The sequence below is a fragment of the Plodia interpunctella genome, chromosome 17, assembly GCF_027563975.2.
Source record: "Plodia interpunctella isolate USDA-ARS_2022_Savannah chromosome 17, ilPloInte3.2, whole genome shotgun sequence".
Classification (NCBI taxonomy): domain Eukaryota; kingdom Metazoa; phylum Arthropoda; class Insecta; order Lepidoptera; family Pyralidae; genus Plodia; species Plodia interpunctella.
This window is the reverse complement of record NC_071310.1, coordinates 9,069,644-9,094,324: the sequence shown is the minus strand read 5'-3', so window position 1 is coordinate 9,094,324 and position 24,681 is coordinate 9,069,644. Positions and strand designations below refer to the sequence as shown.

Here is a 24,681-nt window from a genome sequence, read left to right as displayed (position 1 = left end):
AGATAAACGCCTTATTTTACCATAAATCAAAAATAAATACTTTTCAGAGATCCAAAAAATCACAAATAGCAATGCGCAGCAGCAGGCAACGAAGCAAGCACACAGCGAGCAGAAAAAAGAAAAATGTCAAGTGTGTCAAATTTTGACAACAATAAAGGAGGCGTCGACTGGATTCAATAAATAAATTGTTTGAAATTAAATTAAAATAAATTTGTAAAAATGGTGAGAATTCTTAACCGTATTATCATCAATTATCGACATGTATTCTATTTATTATTATAACAAGTAACTATGACATTTTTTGACTTCAGATACGTTTCATTTTGATCCAAAACCGTGCGGGAAAAACTCGACTTGCAAAATGGTATATGAATTTCGATGATGACGAGAAACAGAAGCTGATTGAAGAAGTACACGCTGTTGTCACAGTCAGGGACGCTAAGCACACCAATTTTGTCGAGGTAATAGATTTATAGTACCGTAAAACCATAAATAAGTGACACGTAAGTCTGCCATGTATTGATGATGTTTTTGTCGCATTTCCAGTTCAGGAACTTCAAGATCGTGTACAGAAGATACGCGGGCTTGTATTTCTGTATATGCGTGGATGTGAACGACAATAACCTGTGTTATTTGGAAGCTATCCATAATTTTGTGGAGGTACTGAATGAGTATTTCCACAATGTGTGTGAGCTGGATCTAGTTTTCAATTTTTATAAGGTATGTGATCAACTTTTAATATGTCTCACATCATCATCTATCAGGTACAATGTCCTAAATGTCACTATAATAAGTTTTGGATATACCATTGCTGATCATACACACACTTATTTTCCATGCAATTTATAATTATGAGTGTGATAGAAAAGTTTAAATTACCTAGTACCTACCTATATTTATATTGAGTCTCACTTTACTCATGTTTTACATAGCTAGTCTTTATTTCTTTTATTGATTTGTCTAATCTATTATAAATAATTCTTGAATTCCAGGTATACACAGTGGTGGATGAGATGTTCCTGGCTGGGGAGATCCGGGAGACGTCGCAGACGAAGGTCCTCAAACAGCTGCTGATGCTCAACTCCTTGGAGTAGTCCCGTCGGAGATCTAAGTCATTCAGTTTTATAAGGCTTACCTTTCATTGATGTGCACAATCCTATGCTAACTATATATATTATTAGCTGCACCCTGCAGTGTTACCAACATAATATGTACCTAATTTGGAATATCACAGAATGAAAAGATATTGTGGTCTTTGGAAATTGCAATCAACATTTTCGTAAAATTCATTGTTCCATTGCACATAATAACAGTGAAACTGAGCAATGAAAAATATTACATTAATAGGGTGTAAATGTGGGGAAATTATAAATTAATGAAGAGTAAAACTTAATATAAAACTTTTTATTTATAGTTATTATTATTATATATAATATAATAATATGAAGAAAGTGAGGTCTGTTGCATATATTTAAATTTTTGTAGCAAATGTAAACTGTATGATTGTACTTGTCTGATGTATTATTGAATAGTTCACATGTTAGAAGAAAAAATCAAGAAAATTTTAAAAATACCCAGCTGTTTCTGCAACATTCTAATTTACTTATTACTAGACTGTGGAAAGGAGTGGCCTGTGCTGTTTCTTTTCACCCGCAGGTGAAATCTCAGTTGAAAGGCATGTCTATTAGGTCATCTCTCTTGCACATAAGATTTGTGAATGAGACCATTCAATATATTACAGTTCTAAATTTAACTCCAGTAATATGAAAGCATATTTGTATATAATGGAATGTAGCTGTAGCCTATCTTAAGGATCGAAATGAAAGCATGCGTCTATTAACATGATTTATTTATGAGAAACTATGTAAAAACTTGGTCTATAATCTCTGTAATTGGTTACCTATCAATCGATTATATTATTATTACAATGTTCTATCTTTTTCATTATTTGTACAAATAATCCTTACAATATAAAACAATATGTCACTGAGATATTGACACTTATTATAAAGGACGTTAAAGTCACGTTAGGAGATGCAACAAATGAGAGGTGAATCCTCAGGCAGTGGTCCCTGGGCTCCGATTCTTAACGGTTGAGGAAGAAACTGGGAAAAAGTGAGATTAGAGAGAAAAGCAATGAAATGGCTTATAAAAACGTGATGCTGTTCTCAATATTTTGATAAAAGCAGTCATAAATTCAGTTTTATACTCTCCTGTGTATTTGTTGCACACTCCAGGACGCTTTCCCTCGCCGCAATTATATACCTCCTAATGTAACATTTTTGTTCCAATGTTAGAAAAATCCCGCCTAGCGTGTGACTTTATTACACGCCAGGCACATTTTCGCAGACTGGCATGTCGGTTAGAAGTATCCTAGTTAAGGGTCTTTTTTTAAATTCACTGCACAAATTTTATGATGATCTGGTTTGGTTTCCAAATTAAGCTATTTCAAAAAATGCTACAATTTGATTGATCAGCTGATCGTACTTAAAAATAGAAAGTCATTTTATATTCTTTTTTTTTACAGGGAAAGTGTAAAAATTTATGCAGTGAATAAAAAGTTAAGCCTTTAAGTATAAACTATCAACATGTTGAAATACTGACTCCATAGAACTTATTGCCATACTGCCATAGGTTGGAGCGGAGACAGTGTGCAATTGATCATCCTTGGTCCGTTAGTTCCACGTCCAGGTTCAGTTAGCTCCACTCCCAGCTGTGGAGCACCGGGGGGAACACCCACAGGTCCGGGTGCCCGACGTGGGACACCTGAGAGCCCAGGTCGAATTTGCTCCATCTGAAAATATACATATTATATATTAGTTAAAGTAGTCTCATGAAAATGCAAATAATTTATTTTTTTAGATCCATAGCGAAAATGCACCTGGCGTGTTCGACGGTTTTGGTAAAGCCGCCAGCGTTGAAACTGCAGTCAGGGTCGTCACAAAAGAAAGAAATTATACTTTATCTGCGTTAATTTTATTTTCCAAATGCTACAGCCCTTGTTTTAGCTCCCAACGCGTCATATCTAGCGCGTTGTGGGCGCCCCCTCCCCGCACCTCTCAGCCCCTCAAAATCGCCCTGCTGGAGACTGTAGGAACCAAGTAAATAAATAGGTCGGTCGGCTTTTGTTATATCTCAAGTATTACAAATAACTAGGTATTCAGACGCACGTGGACAGCTGTGCTAATATCCAGTTAGTATACACCTTGATACTTGTATGCTGTTCTGTGTGTTCTTTGCTATTTACATCTCACTGCAGCCATCCAATCACAGCGCGCCATTGTGACGCAACGACAACCACACCGCAATGTGATTGTTCGCTGCATCTCAGTTCGAATACACTTGATATTGAGAAGCAAAATACAAACCTGTATTTCGCGATCTCTGTACCGTGAATAGGCTAATTGCCAATTTTTTGTTTTGATGACTATTCGAAGCCTCATACCATTAGAAACATCAGTGAAAAGAATACTGCGATAATGACAATACTTTCAAAGTTATGACAAAAATAAAATCACACATTTTTGGATTCGTCCAAACGCTCCATACTAGATGACACGAACGTGTGACGTCACAACGTGCGAAAATGTTCGCGAACAAAGATATGTTTGTTCGACAGCTACATTAAATATTACGTTTATGGTGATGAGTTTTTAATAAAAGTTGTTACAAAATTTTTGTCATTTATGATGGTTAAATTTATTTTTATAATTTCATACTTTTTGAAAATGGACTTTCCAACGAAATTTAAATCTTCGTATTAGACCCAGCTGCATTGATACAGTCTATAAATTATAGTAATGATCCTAAATATATCTATTTTATCTAGATTATAATATTTTTTACAATTCTCTGACCTTGGCAACTACCCTATTAGTGTCTGTAGCTACAAATAAAGACAATATATATATATATACAATGACCTAATAATGGTATATATATACTTACTGGAATGGCGGTATCCCCCTGGATACGTTGAAAGTGGGGCTGGAGACGGCCACGAACTGGAAGGTGTGACGCAGCGCCGCGCTCGTGATCTTCAGGTCCGTGCCGCCGTGGCTGCGGTGCCCCAGCGCCCGGAACGGGTACGAGCCTGGTAGGCAGAATACACTATTTATTGGCAGGGGGGCCTGATTAAGTTAGGCGATCGGGAAGCGTTGAAATCGTTCGCATGCACTATTGTTCTAGCATCATTGCACATATGAACCCTAAATATTACAACTAGACAGACAAAAACTAAATAAATAAATACATAAAATGTTTGGGAATCACTGATTTAGGGGTATTACATTAGGGGTATTTGTTTTTATTTTAGTATTTTCGTCACAATTTATTATTCTTGGGTTTTCTATGATTTTTCTGCTCACCAATAGGGACGCCTGCATTAGAAGAGATATATCCTATTAATATCACTAATATTGTAAATGCGAAAGTTTGTAGGATGTATGTGTGTATGTGTGCGTTTAAAATCTTATTATGTTGTTATATTTGGTACACGAGAAGTTTGACTGAGGAAGGAATAGGAAAGACTATCAGATGAAATTTAGAGAGAGAACCTCACCGTTGGCGGGGTTGAGGTCATTCCTGGCGGCGATGGCGTTGCAGGCGCTGTGGGCTGGTATAGTGTGAGGTGCTGCTGGAAGAGATACACTCCAGCTAGCTCACCGTTGGCGGGGTTGAGGTCGTTCCTGGCGGCGATGGCGTTGCAGGCGCTGTGGGCTGGTATAGTGTGAGGTGCTGCTGGAAGAGATACACTCCAGCTAGCTCACCGTTGGCGGGGTTGAGGTCGTTCCTGGCGGCGATGGCGTTGCAGGCGCTGTGGGCTGGTATAGTGTGAGGTGCTGCTGGAAGAGATACACTCCAGCTAGCTCACCGTTGGCGGGGTTGAGGTCGTTCCTGGCGGCGATGGCGTTGCAGGCGCTGTGGGCTGGTATAGTGTGAGGTGCTGCTGGAAGAGATACACTCCAGCTAGCTCACCGTTGGCGGGGTTGAGGTCGTTCCTGGCGGCGATGGCGTTGCAGGCGCTGTGGGCTGGTATAGTGTGAGGTGCTGCTGGAAGAGATACACTCCAGCTAGCTCACCGTTGGCGGGGTTGAGGTCGTTCCTGGCGGCGATGGCGTTGCAGGCGCTGTGGGCTGGTATAGTGTGAGGTGCTGCTGGAAGAGATACACTCCAGCTAGCTCACCGTTGGCGAGGTTGAGGTCGTTCCTGGCGGCGATGGCGTTGCAGGCGCTGTGGGCTGGTATAGTGTGAGGTGCTGCTGGAAGAGATACACTCCAGCTAGCTCACCGTTGGCGGGGTTGAGGTCGTTCCTGGCGGCGATGGCGTTGCAGGCGCTGTGGGCTGGTATAGTGTGAGGTGCTGCTGGAAGAGATACACTCCAGCTAGCTCACCGTTGGCGGGGTTGAGGTCGTTCCTGGCGGCGATGGCGTTGCAGGCGCTGTGGGCTGGTATAGTGTGAGGTGCTGCTGGAAGAGATACACTCCAGCTAGCTCACCGTTGGCGGGGTTGAGGTCGTTCCTGGCGGCGATGGCGTTGCAGGCGCTGTGGGCTGGTATAGTGTGAGGTGCTGCTGGAAGAGATACACTCCAGCTAGCTCACCGTTGGCGGGGTTGAGGTCGTTCCTGGCGGCGATGGCGTTGCAGGCGCTGTGGGCTGGTATAGTGTGAGGTGCTGCTGGAAGAGATACACTCCAGCTAGCTCACCGTTGGCGGGGTTGAGGTCGTTCCTGGCGGCGATGGCGTTGCAGGCGCTGTGGGCTGGTATAGTGTGAGGTGCTGCTGGAAGAGATACACTCCAGCTAGCTCACCGTTGGCGGGGTTGAGGTCGTTCCTGGCGGCGATGGCGTTGCAGGCGCTGTAGGGCGGCTGGCACTGCGCACAGCGAGCGTTGGGGTCGTGCTTGAAGTCGTTGTAGCGCATCGTGTGGTACATGTCCGCTAAGTTCCAGATATCCGCCTGGAGACAATCTTTACGCTCAGTCTATTTAACTTTCGAAATTCGGCTGTAGGAACCTAGTATATATAGGTCAGTCGGCTGTACTAGTATCCAGTAAGTTTGACGCCATCGGTGGCGCAGTGGTAGAGTGCTTGCCTCTAAACCATGTCATGATGGAAAATGATGTTTTTCTGATTTCTTTTTTATTTTTTTTTTTCTTATTTTTTTTTCTAATTGGCCCCGGTCTTGGATGTTTATCTATATATTATATGTATTTGTTATAAAATATAGTAACGTTGAGTTAGCATCCCATAACACAAGTCTCGAACTTACTTTGGGGCTAGCTCGACCTGTGTGATTTGTCCAAATATATTTATTTATATTTATTTTTAAGTACCCAGATACTTTGAAGCTGTTTTGTGTGCATAGCACGACTTTGATATTTACATCTAATGACTCGCAGCGAGACGCAGCTATCCAATTACAGTACGCCATTGTGACGCAAGGACAACTAAATCGCAATGTGATTGGTTCGTTGCGTCTCACTTCGAATAGATTCGATAATGAGAAGTGAAAAGCAAACCCGTACTTCGCCCTCTGTACCGTGAATTTATTGTCGCTTGGGACAATCGTTACGTTCAATTTATTTTTCACTAGATGGCGCTTAGACGATGGAACGGCTACTACCGAACTACTACTTCTACTATTGTTAGTTTATGATATATTTAAGTATATTCGAATACTATGTCTTCAATTTTGGGTATCAAAATTTCTTAGTTTCTATATTTAAGATAACTGATGGATTAATTTGTGTTACTGGCTCTGTCCAAGCCGTAAAAAAATGAAGACATAATACTGTATTGTTTATCAGTATTTGTTTGTATTTGTTGCATTCCGTCTCAATACACAAAGAGTTTAAGTTTGAGTCACAAATGTGTCCCTAGATGGCGCTGTACCGATTTAAAACGCGGTATGGTTTCTTTTTTGTTAATCCTTATAGTAAATCTCTCACCTCAATAAATGAGTTCAGTAGCAGTGTGTGTTTTATTAAGTGACGTGCAATAGTAGCGACACTATGTAAGTTGTTATGAATGAATTAATAAAAAAATAAATAAATATTATTCTCGGAAATAACGTGACACGTTGGCGATCCAATTTCGACAGTTGGTAGTGAACTTTTTACCAGGCGTCTTCGCTAGTGATGTAGATAATAAAGTAGAAGATGAATAACATATTTTGAACACGTTTGTATTTAAATTTTATGATTTTTATTATTTACTCTAAAATTTTCTTCCATGTAGCAATCATTGTGTAATTTGAACTTTGTGTATTTGTGATAAGAGTGATTATTGTTTGCAACCTGTTTCTGCTTGAGGATCCTGGCCCTGGGGTTGGTGTCGTATCCGAACCAGTCGCCGAACACCCTCACCCGCTCGTTGCCGCCGCTCAAGTTGAAAATGCGCGGGAAATACGGGATATTGTACGACGGCCAGTACGACGTGCGGACCAGTTCGCCCGTTCTAAAAATGTATAAATAAAAAATTAAAATACCTAACACTAAATTGGCGCGATTTTTTTTTCCTTTCATCAGCACTCGATCACAATCATAATATGTTTCAGTATACCTTTTTAACCATGTACTTTATTGTGTACTTACATTGTTATATTACTGATAAAAAATTATACATAAATTTATATTTTAAAAAATGGTAAGCCCTTCTGGCATTATAGGGACCAACACTGTTTGAATGAGTTTCTTTCGGCATTTCTTCTCAGCAGTTGAAATGCTAGTAGTTTGTAGCTTTGATAAATATTATTTAATTTAGAATATGACGTGAAAAAGTGCCTGTGAACGCCTAATTTCTTTATAAATTAGGCCGGATTCAGATTTGATTTTGATTTTGAAAGCGTGTTCTCAAGGGCTACCACGCCCAGTAGTTTCGGCTGTAACGTTGTCTGTCAGTCAGTCATTCGGTAACGGAAGAGTTTTATACATATAGATATATTTATGTAGTCGCATATTGTGAGGATGTGGACACACAGACTCACAGATCAGCCGCGTGCGTGTGCCCGGGCAGCTGCTCCAGCAGCCACAGCAGGCCGCTGCGCACGCGCCCGGGCTTGCCGGCCGCGCTGCGCTGGAACCTGTTGTAGTCCACTATGAACCTGGGTGACAACAAGTTTTTTCTCGTTTCCGTTCAATCAATCGTATTCTTGTTGGCTTTTGCTTGCGGCTTCGCCCGCGTGATTTTCCCTTCAGTGAAATATTTAGACGCTTTAACTGATCTAGTTTCGCAATATACATACAAACTTCGAAACCCCTTTCTACCCCCTTAAAGGATGAATTTTGAAAAATCCTTTCTTAGTACACCCCTAATCCTAAACAAGGAACCTACGTGCAAAATTTGAAGTTTCTAGACCCAACGGTTTGGGGTGTGCGTTGACATGTCAGTCAGTCATTAAATGTCTTCTTTTACATATAGACTAGCTGTGCCCCGGGGCTTCGCTCCCGTGGGAATTTCGGGATAACAGTATATGTGTTATTCCAAGTTATTTTCTACCCGTGTACCAAATTTCATAACAATCGGTCTAGTAAATAATGCGTGAAAAGGTAACAAACTTACTTTCGCATTTATAATATTAGTTAGAATTGGGATTTGTTAGTTAAGTTATAAAAGTTCAATATGAAAAGTGGCTTTCTCCCTCTCTTATCTGAGCGTATTAGTTCTTTACTCAGTTAATGATCTGAGCCCTGTGTTCGCTTTCCTATTTTTTCTTCTCCTCTTCGCACAGTATCCAACAACACAGACAATAAGCAATCGAGAAAAATTTTCAAAGCGCTCCATATTTTTCTACTGAAAGATATAACATTACATAATGTCAGAAAGAAAATACCGAATTTGCTACTTTAAATGTAAAAATAAGGAGCAAAGTTTAATGAGATTCATATAGTTTTTCGATGGCCTATCGCTAAAGCAGATACAGGCGCCAGCGTCGACAAAGCAGTCAGGGTTGTCACAAAATCACAAAATGTGAATAGAATAAAATTCTTTGACACTTTCACGACTGACGATCTCCAGCCCCCCCCCCCTCCCCCCCCTAACTCCCCCCACTACAGGTGCATTCTAAAAATGAGCTTGTTTACTCACCACTGATTGTTGTACGTTCCGCTGTTGTGTTTCCTAAATAACTCGACCCACTCGCGCCCGTTGTGCGCCAGTCTGTTCGCGATCATCGCGCGAGCGTACTCTAATATCTGCAGCATTTATATAATATTAGGTCCTATACATATGAAATTGGCGTGTTGTTGTACTGGCCACTTTAATCACAAATTTCTCCTCTTTGGTTAGGAATTCCAAATTCAAATTTATACAGCTATTTGTACACATGTATTTGTTTTTCGTTAATCGTCATTCATTTGTTTTTTTCTTCTGATTTTTCTGTTTACGTCACTCAGTTTACAAAATGGAAAATTTGAAATATCGCATTTTATATAATTATTTACGAGTACGAGTTCCACCGTGGCACCAGTGCTGCGGAAACGGCTCGGAGGGTTAATGATGTGTATGGCGGTCGTGTCGCAAAAGAAAACAAAGTGCGTTTTTGGTTCCAACGTTTTCGTTCTGGAAATTTCGACCTGCAGAACAAGCCCCGTGGCCGGCCGGAGACCCTAGTTGATAATGAAGAATTGAAGGCTATTGTGGAAGTGGATCCATGGCCTTCTTAGAAACAATTTCACTTAGTACAGTCAACAGCACATGAAGTTACCCCGCACGAACCTCTATGGCGCGTTAATAACGGTGAGATTGCAATAAATTTGAGTATGTTGACGTGCTGTTGACTGTACAAGTGCGATAGAGAGAGAGACACACACACGTGGAAACGAGACAAGTATACCTGTCCTACGGGCTTGACGAGCTCGAAGAGGGTACGGTTGGAGTTCCCGATGGTGGTCTCCGCGGTCACCAGACCGGACGATATCACGTAAAAATCGTCCAGGGACTGACAACAACATACAATCCAATAGTCTATATTGCTACAAGAAATAAATTCTTGTAATAATAATGTGATGTAAATGTGTAACAATGTATCCTGTAGATGGAAAGATCTCAGGTTCGTATCCTACTCGTGCCACATGAGTTTGTATACCAATCTGACTCATGTAATAGTAGTTTTCATCGACCACCACTTGCTTCCGGTGAAGGAAAATATCGTGGGGAAACCTGCACACTGGTGGACAGTTTAGTTCACTAGTGTGTATGCGACTGCCTGCCACTAGATGGAGGTAAGTCGTAAAAGTCATATCAGATGCCTTCAAGCCGTCTTGGCGCAAAATGTCCTTTTCTCAAAATGTCCTTGTGTGTTTTTGATGATAATTTAGATAAGCAACATATTAAAAATTTTTTTTTTTATTAAAAGGACATTTTGAGAAAAGGACATAATGAGAAAAGGACATAATGAGGAAAGGACATAATGAGAAAAGGACATAATGAGGAAAGGACATAAAGAGAAAAGGACATAATGAGAAAAGGACATAATGAGAAAAGGACATAATGAGAAAAGGACATAATGAGAAAAGGACATAATGAGAATTTGACATTTTGAGAAAAGGACATAATGAGAAAAGGACATAATGAGGAAAGGACATAATGAGAAAAGGACATAATGAGAAAAGGACATAATGAGAAAAGGACATAATGAGAAAATGACATAATGAGAAAAGGACATAATGAGAAAATGACATAATGAGAAGGACATAATGAGAAAAGGACATAATGAGAAAAGGACATAATGAGGAAAGGACATAATGAGGAAAGGACATAATGAGGAAAGGACATAATGAGGAAAGGACATAATGAGAAAAGGGCATAATGAGAAATTGACATTTTGAGAAAAGGACATAATGAGAAAAGGACATTATGAGAAATTGACATTATGAGAAATTGACATTTCGAGAAAAGGACATTGTAAGAAAAGGACATTTTGCGCCAAGACGTTACCGTGAAATTTTGGCCAAAAATGTATTTTATAACGTATATTATTGTCATTCTGACACCTGCAAGAAGCCCGGATACGAAGACATGGACATCTTGTATCCGGGGATGCGCTTGTTGCTGTTCGGGGTCATCTTGTACTGGAGCACGTACATCTTCTGGAAGCGCAGCATTGACTGGTAGCTGCAACAAAAAATCATTTCAATAACTATGACATTATAAATAATATATACAGTAAACGGGCGCGGCAATAGTTAGCAATGAATTTGGATAGGTTGATGTGCTTTTGACTGTACATTCGTCCGGGAAATGCGAAAGTCAATCTGTCTGTTTCCTTTCACGGTTAAACAGCTGGATCGATTTTGAGGAAATTTGATATGCATGTAGTTAAAGAACCCCGTCCAAACATAGGCTGCTTTAAAAAAATATCAATCCCCAAATGACTATAATGGGGGGGTGAAAGTTTGTATGAAAATCGTGTCTGTTCCGTTTTCGCAGTTCACGCTGGCGAAGACGCGAGCAAAAGCTAGTATGCTCATAAGTCCCACATTTGTCAATTTTGTCAATTTGTGTTGTGTTGTATCAAGTTAGTTGCGCCGCACTGATAAAACATAGGTATTATGTCTTGTCACAATCACACTTTACAAAATTTGCCATGGACAGAACGAGACAAAACATACTTTAGCTTGTAATGATTATTTATCTTTTATACGAACAGCAGCAGTTAGTTTTAAGTAAAATCATCAATAAGTGACGTAATCTATTCATCCCAAATTGAATAAAGAATTTTGAATAATTTTCCAATGCTCACATGTGAGGTGACTGACCTGTTCCACGTGACCTGCGACGTGTACAGCTCGCTGCGGTCCGCCAGCAGCTTGACGAGGCCGGTGCAGTGCTCCGGGAACAGCATGGAATCCGACGTCACCGGCATGGACAATGCAAACGCCAGCTCGTCCAGATCGCCCAGCATGTTGATCCACCTATGATGATAGAACAAAGTAGGCTTTACTGCATACACACACACACAACTAACGCAAGGAACTGTCACACCTACTTGAGTGTGGTGAAGGCTCAACATATGTGACCGTCCGTAATCAAAAGGTTAGGTCTGTTTATATTGATTTTGTCGGTACATATTGATTTTGTTGAAATTTGAAATACACTAAGTATTGAGTTGACATCCAATAGTGCAGCCTAGATACCAGACACTATGACGGATCTAATCAACTTAATTAGTTTGAGGTCCCTGACGTGGCTCAGGTTAAGGTCAACCAAATCATCATCATCAGCCTGTAGCTGTCCACTGCTGGACATAGGCCTCTTCCAAGGTGCGCCACTGCTGTCGGTTTTGAGCTTTTCGCATCCAGTCGTACCCTGCAATCTTTCGCAGGTCATCACGCAATGTAGCTAGTGGATGGCCCACACTTCGCTTACCCAGGCGTGGTCTTCATTCGAGAACACGTCTACTGAGTCGGTTATCCGTTCTTCTACAGATGTGGTCAGCCCATTGCCACTTCAGCTTGCTGACTTTTTCGTCTATGTCGGAGACTTTCGTTCTCTGTCTGATGACCTCATTTCGGACACGATCCTGCAGTGAGATATCGGGATCTCACCTGCGGGATCGTGTCCGAAATATAGCCGAGCATAGCTCTCTCCATAGCACGCTGGGCAACATTCAACTTATGGACCAGTTTCATAGTCAGCGGCCACGTCTCTCAGGTCAGGTCAACCCAATACCTAGTTACTTCAAATTGCAACAAAAGTAAAATTACTCAATCAATATTTTACAATTGTTAATGGGTTTGGAGTAATATTTACAACATATCTCTAACGGTGAGCTGTTCATATGGTTCTTTAGTAGCCTCCTTGTATCCGACTGCAAGCCCTTCCAGCTGGATGAAAAATAACATCATCTGAAAAAGAGAATATGGGGTTGAAAAGAAACTGAAATATGGTAAGCCTTCTGAGCACGGTCCCGGTTACATTCACCTCTGTGACGCCTTGTAACCCTGAGTCCATTAAAAAATGTTACTTTAAATTATTGGAGAATCAGCAATGATTTCGCTACTGTCCACCAGCTTGACAACTGTAAAGACTTTTTTCTTCTGAAGAAGAATTTAATTGGATAAAAATCCATCTGTATCATTCCGAGATTATGATATTAAAACAAGAGAAATATCAGGTACGTGGACGTACCTGATACCAGTACGGGTCATCTGGATACTTCAAGATCATAGAAGATATGTAATCTTCATTTTTGTCCAAAAAGTCTTCAATCATTCCACACACATCAGTCTTGTTATAGCAATATCTGTAAAACATTGTTCAGTCAACGCATTTTTAAACAATCCATTGTTTGACCCAAAATAGCATGAAACCAACTTTTGATATGGAGTAACTATTTGAATTTTTGAATAAGAACGAGTTAGGTAATTTTTTGGCAACAGTTTTAGGTCACGTATCCATTTACTAATAGTTTTAGCAATGTCATACTTTTGGTTAATGTGTGCCCAAAATTGTGTAAATGTAAGTTTTTTTGAGAGACAGCCGACGTAACAAGAATATTTATGCTTCTTTGAGGGATTTGAACAGACTGTGACATGTTACTGTACTGATGGTCATATTACCAGTGCAAGATAATGTTGATGATTTCAGACAAACCCTTTAAGCATGTTCTGCCAATGCATCCAGATCAGGTCACGGGTGAGAAAGCCCTCCAAGTACCCCGCTGCATATGCCTGCTTCACATCACTGAACTGGTCTGACGTGTGGATCTCCAAGTACGCCCAGCTATAACGTGCAGAACACATCATAGAATGCTTTCAAATATTGCAAAAAAATGTTTGTATTTTATAGTCTTTATGAAATCAAAATACAAAAAGTGACGACTTCAATACTTAAAAATATTATTTTAAATATGTTTTAAGTAGATAATAGACCCCTTAACATAAGATATAACGTGAAAACATTTTAAAAAAACATAATACCTACCCGGTACTATTGATGTCGTTGCGGTAAGTGGCCCGAACGATATTCACCTCCGGAATCGACGCTAAATAATCACTTACAAATATCTGCATCTTATTTTCTCCCCAAGTCACGCATCCATACTTGGATTCACATCCTAACACCAGGCAAATAAGTAAAATACACAACGATAAACACATATTCTCAATTTAGCTTTACAACAAAGAATGAGCAAACTAGTACAGAGATGTGAAACACAGGCGGAAACAATGCATTGTTATCATTATTACTGCATTTGTAATAATAAAGCGCAGTTGTATAAACAAGGAATATAGGTAATTTATCAAAACAAAACAATGATTTCAAATCGGGAGTTTCAAATTGAAGTTCTTGTCAATTTGAACAATCAACTCCATTTATTTGACAGCGTTAAACATTTTGACAATGACATTGTGTGTGTTGTCAGTATACTAAATTTATTTACCCTAACTACAAACTATTTATTTCAGGAACCAGACCGCTATCCCTTTCACGGGTTTTTGGAATGGGTTTGCTTTCAAAAGCCGTTCGGTGCTGTAACCCGTTCAATTTGCTTTGGTAAGCGCTATATCAACGACTACAAAACCCTTTCTTTAAGGTAAGTCATACGAAGGGGTTTCCCGTTCAGATAGCAGGCTAATATATGCTTTAAGCTCAGGCCATACGGTCTTAATTTAAATATATTGGAATGCACAATAAATACCTACTAAGCGCGTGCGGTACAGCGGTGCGTTATTATTTACACGATTCATTGTGTCGTTTCGTGTCTTTTAGACTCTTCACACACGGAGATACGCAAATTTGCACAGGAGCGGGGTATGATGAAAACTACACCCCTCTCTCCACAGGCATTTAAGGGGAAAGCCTAACAAGGTAAGCGCTATAACGAACGGGTTACCCCTTCGAAAGAGTTAGCCATATCATATGGGAAATCCTTTGAAAGGGTTAGCCTCACCATATGGGATAGTCATTGGATTGGGTTAGCCATTGAACAGGAGACACAAGAGTATGGGAAAGCTTTTCAAAGGATTAAGCAAACGAACGGCTTGTCCGGTCTCTGATTTATTTATATAAATGGTAACTTGTGTCTATAACACTTGCAGCATGACCATGCTGTATCACTATTACACCCTAAATTCATCTTTAGTTAATCGCTCCACTGCTACACATATAGAGATGCATCTATGATATAACAGTGTATCATCCATATCTGTATGGGCTAAGGTCCTTGCGAATAATAATAATAAAAAAATCATACGAATCTTTAAAAAAAAGGCACTTTTTTGTTAACAACTTTGTAATTTTCCCTACAACATCATTAACCTCTTCTATTCAATAGAAAATATGTACAGAAACTCCTTTCTACTTCTTTTAACACTAGAATTTTGAATTTAATTCGAATCACAGTTCATCATTGTGTCGTCGAAATCAAGTCGCACATAGCTTCATGCCGAACTCGCCGCACTTGTAGCCAACTTCGCGCAGCAAATATGGCGTGCGTTCGTGCGCCGGTGCGCTGAGCCACTCGCTGGAGTTCACAGGGACCGCCACACAGCCCAGCTTTTCTAAGATGTCCAATACGAGACGGAATGTGCCTCGCAGACGATTGCTGTTCATTGAGAAACAGCCTTGATTGAAGTTCATTACACACACTCTGAAAACAAAACGAAAATATATATATATTTAATATTCAATCGCTCGGCTTATGAAAGATCTACTATCCCAAGTTGTCCAACATTGAACTTCTTGAGATAGTGATGATGAAGTAGGTACACGGAGAGTAATTACATATAACTTCAATTATTCGAAACCCAACCCAATAAAAATAGAAGTACCTATCTAAATAAATAAAATCTGATCAGACACATATCGTGAACAGTGTTTTTTTTACACTTATTATTATTTTATGAATACGAAAGTAGTGAAGACTTACGTAACGCCTCCTTGAGGTAGATTTAGGGCTTCTAACGGCACCTTCACTTCTTTGGTCGTCCTGTGCAGTTGGATTGGATAGTTGTTCTTCAAACACATCAGTAGATCTGGATATACATTTTTTTTTATATTAAAAAGACTTTTTCCAATATTATCACCACGATAAATAAATATAGCTATCGTCATTTATTTATTTATTCATAAAATGCAAACAGACGACAAAGGGGACGATAAATTCATGGGGACCACGGGCCGATTATCTAGGTAAGAAGGCGTCATTTACGGATCTAACAGTAACCCAATAAAAAGTGACTGTGTCCAATGACCATCACATACCCGCAACGAATCCATTAGGCAGCACCACATTCTTCACGACATAGTCCTGACTGCCCAAACCCCTCGACAGATGTTCCTCTAACAGATCCGTGTACGCATGTACTGGATACAATGACTTCGCTGTATCTATCACGTCTTGAGGCAGTGAAAACTGATCGCTGTGAAACGCTTTCACGGCCTCATATAGGGTTAACAATTGGAGGTAATCTAGAGTGTTGTTTTCTCTGGAAAGGTATTCCTTTAGGAAGTCTTCGGAGAACACTCGAGATAGTAACTTGTCCTCATAATGGCCGAGTGAAGCGAGTTCTAAACATATTTTCGTCCATGGTAGGGCTGCGTTTCTTGCATCTGTGAAAGATTTCTTGGTTAAATTATTATTCAACTTTCTACTGCTACACATGCAGTTGAAATTTTAATTGATAAGAAGGAAAACATTTTTATTTTATACTATTAAGAAGGTAAAAAACATGCGGCCCGTCTGATGGTGCATGACACTAGAGGTATATAAACCGGGGCGCTGTCTCCTGTTGTCTGGCAACACTGGCTGTTTATCGACCAATCTCGATCATTATATTTGGTATTGCAATGGCAAAAATATGTATTTCGTCAAAAATACGTTTTCTTCACTTTCTCGACAGACTGTTTGACGACCTCGGTGGCGCAGTGGTAAAGTGCTTGCCTCTGAACTGAGAGGTCCCGGGTTCGATCCCCGGTCGGGTCATAATGAAAAATGATCTTTTTCTGATTGGCCCGGGTCTTGGATATTTATCTATATATGTATTTGTTTTAAAATATAGTATCGTTGAGCTAGTATCCCATAACACACTAAAACTTACTTTGGGTCTAGCTCAATCTGTGTGACTTACCTATATATTTATTTATTTACTGTAGTAAATGTACAAACCAAGCACAGGATTGTTGGATATTTGCCGGCGCAGCGCCGCCCACCGCTCGGGCTCCGGCGTGTAGTTGTTGTTGGAGAGACAGTTGACGAAGCTGAACAGCACGTTGGTGCGGGCGCTGGCCAGCGCGGTCGGCGAGGACGACGCCAGTTGGCAGAGGTACTCCACTAGACCCATGTGAGTGTGCGCCTATAATAATGGCAATGTTCCAGTTTCTGTTTTCTTTATTGATGACTTATTAGGACGTTATTAATCGAAGTTAATTGAGTGGAATCCATTTGGTAAAGTAGTAATTTGTATAAACTAGCAGCTCGTCCCGGCTTCGCTCGGTAATGTTACTTCTGGGCATCTCGTCTATCTCTGTGTCAAATTTCATAAAAATCGGTCCAGTAGTTTTTGAGTTTATGCATACAAACAAAAATAGAAATCTTTTCTATAATATCAGTATGGATTTGAATTTGTTTAGTTGAATGGTTTGCTGCGTCGTCTGGTCGGTAGCGAAGATTAAATCGAAACGAAAAATAAGCAACCACTTCAATATTCCGTTAAAATATGAAAGAGCAAGAGAAACCTACTCAAGACAATACAATAGCGGGTATACATAAGTACAAAATGTATCACACATCATAAAATAGAAAACAAAAAACTTACAATTCTGGACAGAACTCGAGCCAGCAGCAATCCCTTCTCGAAGCCGACATTCTGATCGACCGCGTAGTCAGCTATAGCGTCCACCAGCTGCTCGTGGTAGTACTCCGGATGCTTCTCCATAACTCTCCCCTTCAACTTCGCTGCTGTTCTCAGGATGTCGTCAAAGATCAACTGGTCGATATTTTGGGCTAAGATGTCGTAGCAAATGTGAAGAAGCTGCACTCTTGTTGGAAACCTCTCCTCCGTGCAGTTCACGTTGCATAAAGACCAGATTATAGATTTTGCGACCTGTAAAGTTTTTTTTTATGATAAGCGAATAAAAGTCTGCATGGACAAATCAAAATATTTCATGTTCAAAATTCACCCAATTTTAGGGAAAATATTTTAAAAAGTGCAATCGTGTTGCAAAATAACCAGCTTTATTTAACCCGCACACTAGAGCCACCTACCATTACATTTTTATCAATTTCTTTTATTTATTAGGTATCGAAAATAGTGAAAATGGTATTACGAATTTTGCTACTATCCATTATACGATGTACTCACAATTTACTATTTTGGCGGCCACCGTTTTAGCTTATGTAAATTGTGGCATCTAGGTTCAAAAGAACACTGTAATAGGTATTTCCTGATAAAATCCTTTATCTAGTGTAGTATAATTTTTACTACGAACGTACTGTCTAAGCTTAAAAAAAGACTATCGAGGTGCGTAATTGATACACTAACAAATTAATACTTAAAAATTATTTACCTGTGCATTAATAGCCTGGTCATGCAACAACAGCGCAGTCACCACATTATTTATACAGCGATCAGGCATATCATGCGTGCTGCAATAAGCCAACATATCCTTCAACAACATCACATCGTCCTTATCCAACTCCAAAGGCAGATGTATTTGAAACGCTAACGGAAGAGCCAACTTCAATGCATCAACTAAATTATTCTTCGTATCAAATCTATTCAAAACGAAGTCTAAAAACATTATTTGCCGTATACTAATCATGTTGATGTTACATCGTATTAGCTGTAGCATAGTTTGAACTATCAGTGAGTCGACTGGAACTTTGAGGTATGACAAAACTTTTGTCGCTTCAATAGCTTCGTTCACTTCAAGAGATGGAGCATATTTTTTAAAGTTCTGGCATAGGATTTTGAATGCCGGATTCTTCATGATTGTCTCGAATTCGTCGTGGTATCTAGAACAAAGAAGTTGGTCCACGATTGATATTAAAAACTACGATATTTCAACAAATATTTAACTCTATTGTTGTGATTGAAAATAAACAAATAATAAAGCGTAACACAACAATCCTGAAGAAATAATCAGGAATCTTCATCAAGGTTAATTTTTAGATTATCAGGCTCAAGCAGGCTAGACTGTCAGCCCATGTACAACAGATATACACTACAACACTCATATCATAAAAAGATAATTTATATGTTTGTTTATTTGGCAGATAATATTCAGGACCACTGAAGTGATTTTTGAAATTCTTTAACCGGTAGGAAATCATTAATCCAGAGTGACATAGGGTACTTTTTTCTAGATATTCCTACGGGAAGCCCGGGGCTTCATATAGTCAATAATAATCTCTATAGTAACTGGGAGTAGTGAAGTGAGATGTCATTCTAGCCACATTATCTAAAAGAACATCAGCAACAGATAAAAAGCAAACTTTACAGAACCCTCGCTGACTCGTCGACACGCATTTGTTTTTTCTTAAGCCTTTGAGGTACGAGATAATAGACAAATTAATGGGTTCGCAGTCCGATCGGGCCGCGCAAGAACTGAGTAGTACATTATTAAGTAGACTTACTTGCCAGACTTGTGGAGCTCAAACAGTGAGCGCAGCGCTTGCAGCATGTGCTTGTGCGTCATCGCCGGCAGGTGAGCTTGCACCGCAGCCAACACGTCATTTGCGCTTGGAGCAGACTTCAGACTCGACATAACCGCATCTGGAGGCTTGGAGCGGCTCGTTTCTGTCGACACTGATGGAAACATTTATAAAATTAGGATACTTTTATTATTATTTTAGAAATAAAGATCTGAGAACAAGGTTGACTAACTAGTCGCCCTTATAGAATTTTGAAAAATCCTTTCTTATCTAATTAATCTATGTGATCACTTAGTACTCAGCCCCTGAAGGAGTTAAAAATAAAGGCAGGTTTAGACAGAGACTATATTCAGCCGCCTAAATTACGGCGTCTAAAAAAGCCACTTTCGGCGCCATTTTTTCGCGGCAGCGCTGGCACGGAATAGAACACGCGCCTATTTTTTGGCGCCTGTGACCTCCGCCCGTGTCTCTCGCTGTTCCAGCACCTATTTAAATATTAATTTTTATATTGACAAAAATAAACCTACCTTAAGGGCAAAGTTTGTATGAAAAAAATGAAAATAACTAATGGATTTAATATTTGGCATATTCATGAAAATGAATGGAACAAAGTACCTGATGAAACAAAACTGCTGGAGGCAAGTGACTTGTTGAGGGGTGAGTTCCTCAGGAGGGAGCGCCACACACTCTTGAGGAGGAGGGTCATTATCTCTGGAAATCATTTAGATAACAGTTATGTCTCTATGACTTTGCTAACATAAAAATCTTACTGATGTGAGAGCACTGATATTTGTACTACTGAGTAAACAAAAATTTAAACCCATAAATATTTGCACTGAGTATTAAATTTAAAATGCTTATAACAATATTGTCATACCATAATGGGGTCAATGAATTACCATTATATGCCATTTGGTGCCTGTAGTAGGGCCTGCACTAGGGGATGTACTATAAGATTTTCTTGTGTTAGGTTATGTTTATAATTTTAGACCCATATATTTTTAAAGATTTTTTATGAGATAAATAAAGGATGAAAATTACAATACGTGAACGAATCCGAAGAAATAAACGTATTATAATTGTAAACTTACCTGCTAATAGAGAAATTTTTGTTGAAATTGTTTTAAGGTTACATAAATATTAAAATAATGAATTAACTTTATTCAGTTCGCTGTGTATTAGAAATCAATATAAGATGAAACCTATTTTTAAAGTTTAGTTTTAGTAATATTCACTTGTGATACAGACAAACAAATAAATAAATAATTTCAAAAAGTTTTTTGCGCTATTGTAAAATCTGGTACTATGACATTGACAGCAGTGACAATCAGCTGATTTTGACAAAAAAAATTCTCAAAAGCCAGAATTATTTACAAAAATATTTTGCACACAATTTCCGTGCACAATTTACTTCAAGTTTTGCCTACATTTTAGTATTTTTATCAAATATATCAGATATGTTCAAGTTTTATGTAATCCATGTACTATTTTTGCAAATTTTAGCTGCTAGGCAAAGGCAGAGGGCAGATTTGTCAATGTCAAAGTGAAGTCTGCTGTCTAATCACCAAAACAATCAAATGTCTCTTTTTGTTTTTTTCTTGCTTTGATTGCGGCTGTCACATTCTGTCATACTATAAGAATTTCACTGCTTCTGTGACAGAAGTTCTGTCTGTTTCATAAGGTTTCGTATCGTATTTCGGGTTGGGATTGATGTTTTTGTTGTTTTGGTCACTTTTGAATTATAAATTAAAATTTGACTCCCCATTCCTTGAATACATCATCACCATATATCGAAATGGACAAAGAAACAGTTGTTAGCTCAAGGCACGATCGAGAATTGCGAAAGAAAATCATTACGCCCGGCGACTACACGGTCGTCCCATACGAGGATTCCCGCTGCAGGATCACGATAACTGATATTAAATGCTGCAACGATGGTGGGCCCTGCGACATTGAATCGGAAAGTCGTATCTTCAGTGATTCTTTTGATGGCAATGTCTTGATTGGGGATTCTGACTGCTTCTTAGATAGAGATTTTGAATTAGTGTTACAGCAAATGTGTTTGGGGGAGGTCTGTGAAGTGAATATGGTGTATAATGATGGAGCAGAGGTGTTGGTGAAGGAGATATCCTGTAAGGTTGAGTTGCGGGAGGTAACCGAGGAGCAACTCATCAGCGATTGGAGTTGGCAACGGTTGCAGGAGACAGCTTTGCATCATAAGGTTTAAATATTTTTTAACTTTCATAGATACATGTTTATTTGTAGCCAAACAAATAGGTAAAGAACAGCTTATAATGGAGTACATTTAAATTCTTGATGTCTCAAAAGCGATACCAGTGTTTTATCATAATTGAATTTTTCCATTATTTTAGGATTGTGGAGTAAAACTTGTGAGTGAGAAGAGGATAGTTGATGCATTCAAGAGATTCAACAAAGCTCTGAAGTTTGTGACTGCTATAGAACCAATTGATCCTGAGATCATTGATGAGGAGACTGTGAAGGAACTGATAGATTTGAAGGTATGGCTTTGTATGCACTTCCTACTCTCATTATTATTTCCTGGTTGAAGACGCCAGCACAAGCAATAGACGGCTGATCTCTCTCCCATTTTTGGACTGTTTCAAACAATTTCCCTTCTACTCTGATGATAATGTGTCTCCCCTCTGAAAATTGTATATTACTTACTTAATAGTATTTACAGTACAGCTAGTTAATTCATCACTGACAATTTTTGTCTATGCATAACTTTCATTGCGATCTATTTTATTTGTGTTTTCTGTGAAAGTTCCATAGGACTAACTGTCCATTCAGTTTGACCAGTTTTAATTGATTGTTATGAGCTCCTATAATGACTACAAAGTGTTTGTTTCTTTACACTTACTAAGTGTTTTTTAATTAATTTGTAAACACGTCATTTGAAGCCAAATTTTATGGGTTCTGTGGAAGCATGCTTTGTAATATGATTAATAAAAATATGGATTTATTGTAGGAAAAAAGTTAAAGAATGGTTTAAAGATATGGATTATGAGGCTACAGAGAGCATTTAGGATATACCAATGTAAAATTCTGAAAATTCTAAATTTCTGAAAAAAACTGTGTAATTTTAACTTCATACTTTCTAATGAGTTATACAAAACCGGAAGTATCAAGGGGACCTGGTGGCCCATGATACAGGCATCTGCCTAGTTTGAGTCTCTAGGACTCCAACAAGTGTTATTATGTGTGCAAATTAGGTATATTGTTGTAAGGCGTAATTTTATTGTAAACTTTTGGAGTTGAATAAATGAATTTTTGGTTTGATTTGATTTTTGAGTGTTTAAATCTCTCAAATGTCACTATTTTAAATGTACATTACAAGTTTGCTTATTAAGTTATTAAAATTTCCTCAATTGACATGCCAATTTCTTTTATAGATAAAATTATACAGCAACTTAGCACATTGTCAACTACAGTTTGAAGAGTACGATGCAGCATTAGAACTTTGCAACAAAGCTCTCAAGTACGACTCGGATAGCTTAAAAGCTCTATACAGGAGATGCACAGCTTATATTGGCCTACACAAATACGAGGAAGCGTGGGTGGACATACAACATGTTTTACGACTAGATCCTAACGATAAAGCTGCTCAGAACAAAGCCAGTCAGATCAGGCCCAAAGTAGAGAAGATAACGAAAGAATACAACGCTGTGATAAAAAAAATGTTTAGTTAATACAGTTGATGATGATTTGTAAATATGTATATATTTTTAAGAAATGTTAAATAAATCAATGCAATTTATTAATTAATATTTAGTTTTTTTTTCTTGTGTCCCTGCCTACTATGTTTTATTATAAGTACTTTATATTATTATAATACTTTTAATTAAAAATTTCGTGCGCGAGTTCGACTTGCACATGGCTGGTTTTATTTCAATTCCAAACACAAAAAAAAAATATCATTATTTTTTTAATCAAGTCATAAAATAGTAAGTAACTGCACTTGGCCGAGATACATCAAGAATAGATACAATCTTTTAAAAAAAGGTAACAATTCTGTCTGCTTCATCGAGCGTGACGTCAGTCTACACGCACGATGCATTCCATGTACAGTCAACAGCACATCAAGTTACCCTGCATGAACCTACAGGACGTGATAATAGAGACGATTTTGCAATGAATTTGGGTAGATTGATGTGCTGTTGACTGTACAGGGGCCAGTAAATAAAGATTGGGCTAAGTGTGGGTTTGCAGTTCACTTCTCACCATCGAATCGATTCGAAGTGAGACACAGCGAACCAATCTTATTGCGCCATTGTGACGCAACGACAACCACATTGCAATAAGACTGGTTCGCTGCGTTTCACTTGGAATCGATTCGATGGTGAGAAGTGCAATGCAAACCGGTACTAACCGCTCAGAGGGGTTAGTGCGGGTTTGCATTTCAGCTGTGATTTTCCAATTTTTTTTTCGGCCGCTTAACTTCAACCGTGAGAAAACTATCGTTGCTTCTATTCTGTCAAGGCGGCGTGTCCATTAGTTGTCTCGTAAGACATCCACCACAGAAGGAGAGGTGGTGAGTGGTATTCTAGTCTAGGGCGGAACCACACGCCACATTGCGTATTGTTTATTTTTTAGATTTTATGATCTGTCTGTCTGTACGTACGAGTACATATACTATTTATAAATGCAGTTGCCTAACGAAAGTGGATATCCTCAAGCAATGCACGTTTCCATTCGAATGCGAGGACAATGCAAGGTAAAATATTGCATAATGACATCACACATTCCCCTGATCGGCATTTACGGTCTGCGAAAGAACCGTTTTACATTTAATTCAATATTTATAAATAGTAGATAGACCCACCTAGGTCGTAATAAAGTGTCTATTACTTACATTATTTATTACAGATAATTTTACCGTAAATGAGTAGGACAGGTACTTATATTAAATCATTTTATTTTTGATTGACTAGAGGTAGTGATCACATATTACGTTGATGTAGGTACCTATATGGGGTTGCCTCCTAGATAAGTATCTCGATTTCGAGACGAGACTCTGTCCACTCCGTAAATTATATACCTACGCGTGATTATGTTTGAAATT

At 38.9% G+C, this 24,681-nt stretch overlaps 4 protein-coding genes across 7 annotated transcripts; 2 read left to right on the top strand and 2 right to left on the bottom strand.

Annotated features, from left to right (window-relative positions):
* The first annotated feature begins 77 nt into the window (after positions 1-77).
* Positions 78-1,932, top strand: AP-2sigma (Adaptor Protein complex 2, sigma subunit). The gene is made up of 4 exons (XM_053757619.1): positions 78-222; positions 312-461; positions 547-720; positions 993-1,932. The coding sequence occupies exons 1-4, from the start codon at positions 220-222 to the stop codon at positions 1,092-1,094; spliced, it is 429 nt and encodes a 142-aa protein (XP_053613594.1). The 5' UTR covers positions 78-219; the 3' UTR covers positions 1,095-1,932.
* On the bottom strand, positions 1,833-14,302 carry LOC128677044 (putative phospholipase B-like 2). 2 transcript variants are annotated; one of them, XM_053757596.1, is made up of 13 exons: positions 13,925-14,302; positions 13,595-13,723; positions 13,130-13,244; positions 12,752-12,846; positions 11,758-11,913; positions 10,993-11,113; positions 9,834-9,938; positions 9,086-9,192; positions 7,986-8,102; positions 7,297-7,456; positions 5,810-5,957; positions 3,949-4,093; positions 1,833-2,794 (listed from the first exon to the last, which is right to left on the bottom strand). In XM_053757596.1, exons 1-13 carry the CDS (start codon positions 14,098-14,100, stop codon positions 2,698-2,700), a joined length of 1,671 nt encoding a protein of 556 aa, XP_053613571.1. In that variant the 5' UTR covers positions 14,101-14,302; the 3' UTR covers positions 1,833-2,697. The 2 variants fall into 2 exon arrangements, with proteins under 2 accessions (XP_053613571.1, XP_053613573.1); XM_053757598.1 differs by lacking the exon at positions 9,834-9,938.
* Positions 14,303-15,210: 908 nt separating this feature from the next.
* Positions 15,211-24,593, bottom strand: LOC128677042 (uncharacterized). 3 transcript variants are annotated; one of them, XM_053757587.2, is made up of 9 exons: positions 20,690-20,935; positions 20,214-20,309; positions 19,581-19,752; positions 18,512-18,959; positions 17,761-18,048; positions 17,112-17,298; positions 16,208-16,555; positions 15,873-15,978; positions 15,211-15,593 (listed from the first exon to the last, which is right to left on the bottom strand). In XM_053757587.2, the coding sequence occupies exons 2-9, from the start codon at positions 20,302-20,304 to the stop codon at positions 15,368-15,370; spliced, it is 1,866 nt and encodes a 621-aa protein (XP_053613562.1). In that variant the 5' UTR covers positions 20,305-20,309; positions 20,690-20,935; the 3' UTR covers positions 15,211-15,367. The 3 variants fall into 3 exon arrangements, with proteins under 3 accessions (XP_053613562.1, XP_053613564.1, XP_053613563.1); XM_053757589.2 differs by lacking the exon at positions 20,690-20,935 and adding an exon at positions 24,496-24,593 and having other exon boundaries at positions 15,220-15,593; XM_053757588.2 differs by lacking the exon at positions 20,690-20,935 and adding an exon at positions 24,472-24,586 and having other exon boundaries at positions 15,221-15,593.
* Positions 21,204-23,384, top strand: LOC128677049 (uncharacterized). The gene is made up of 3 exons (XM_053757617.1): positions 21,204-21,819; positions 21,971-22,117; positions 23,012-23,384. The coding sequence occupies exons 1-3, from the start codon at positions 21,394-21,396 to the stop codon at positions 23,306-23,308; spliced, it is 870 nt and encodes a 289-aa protein (XP_053613592.1). The 5' UTR covers positions 21,204-21,393; the 3' UTR covers positions 23,309-23,384.
* Positions 24,594-24,681: the final 88 nt, after the last annotated feature.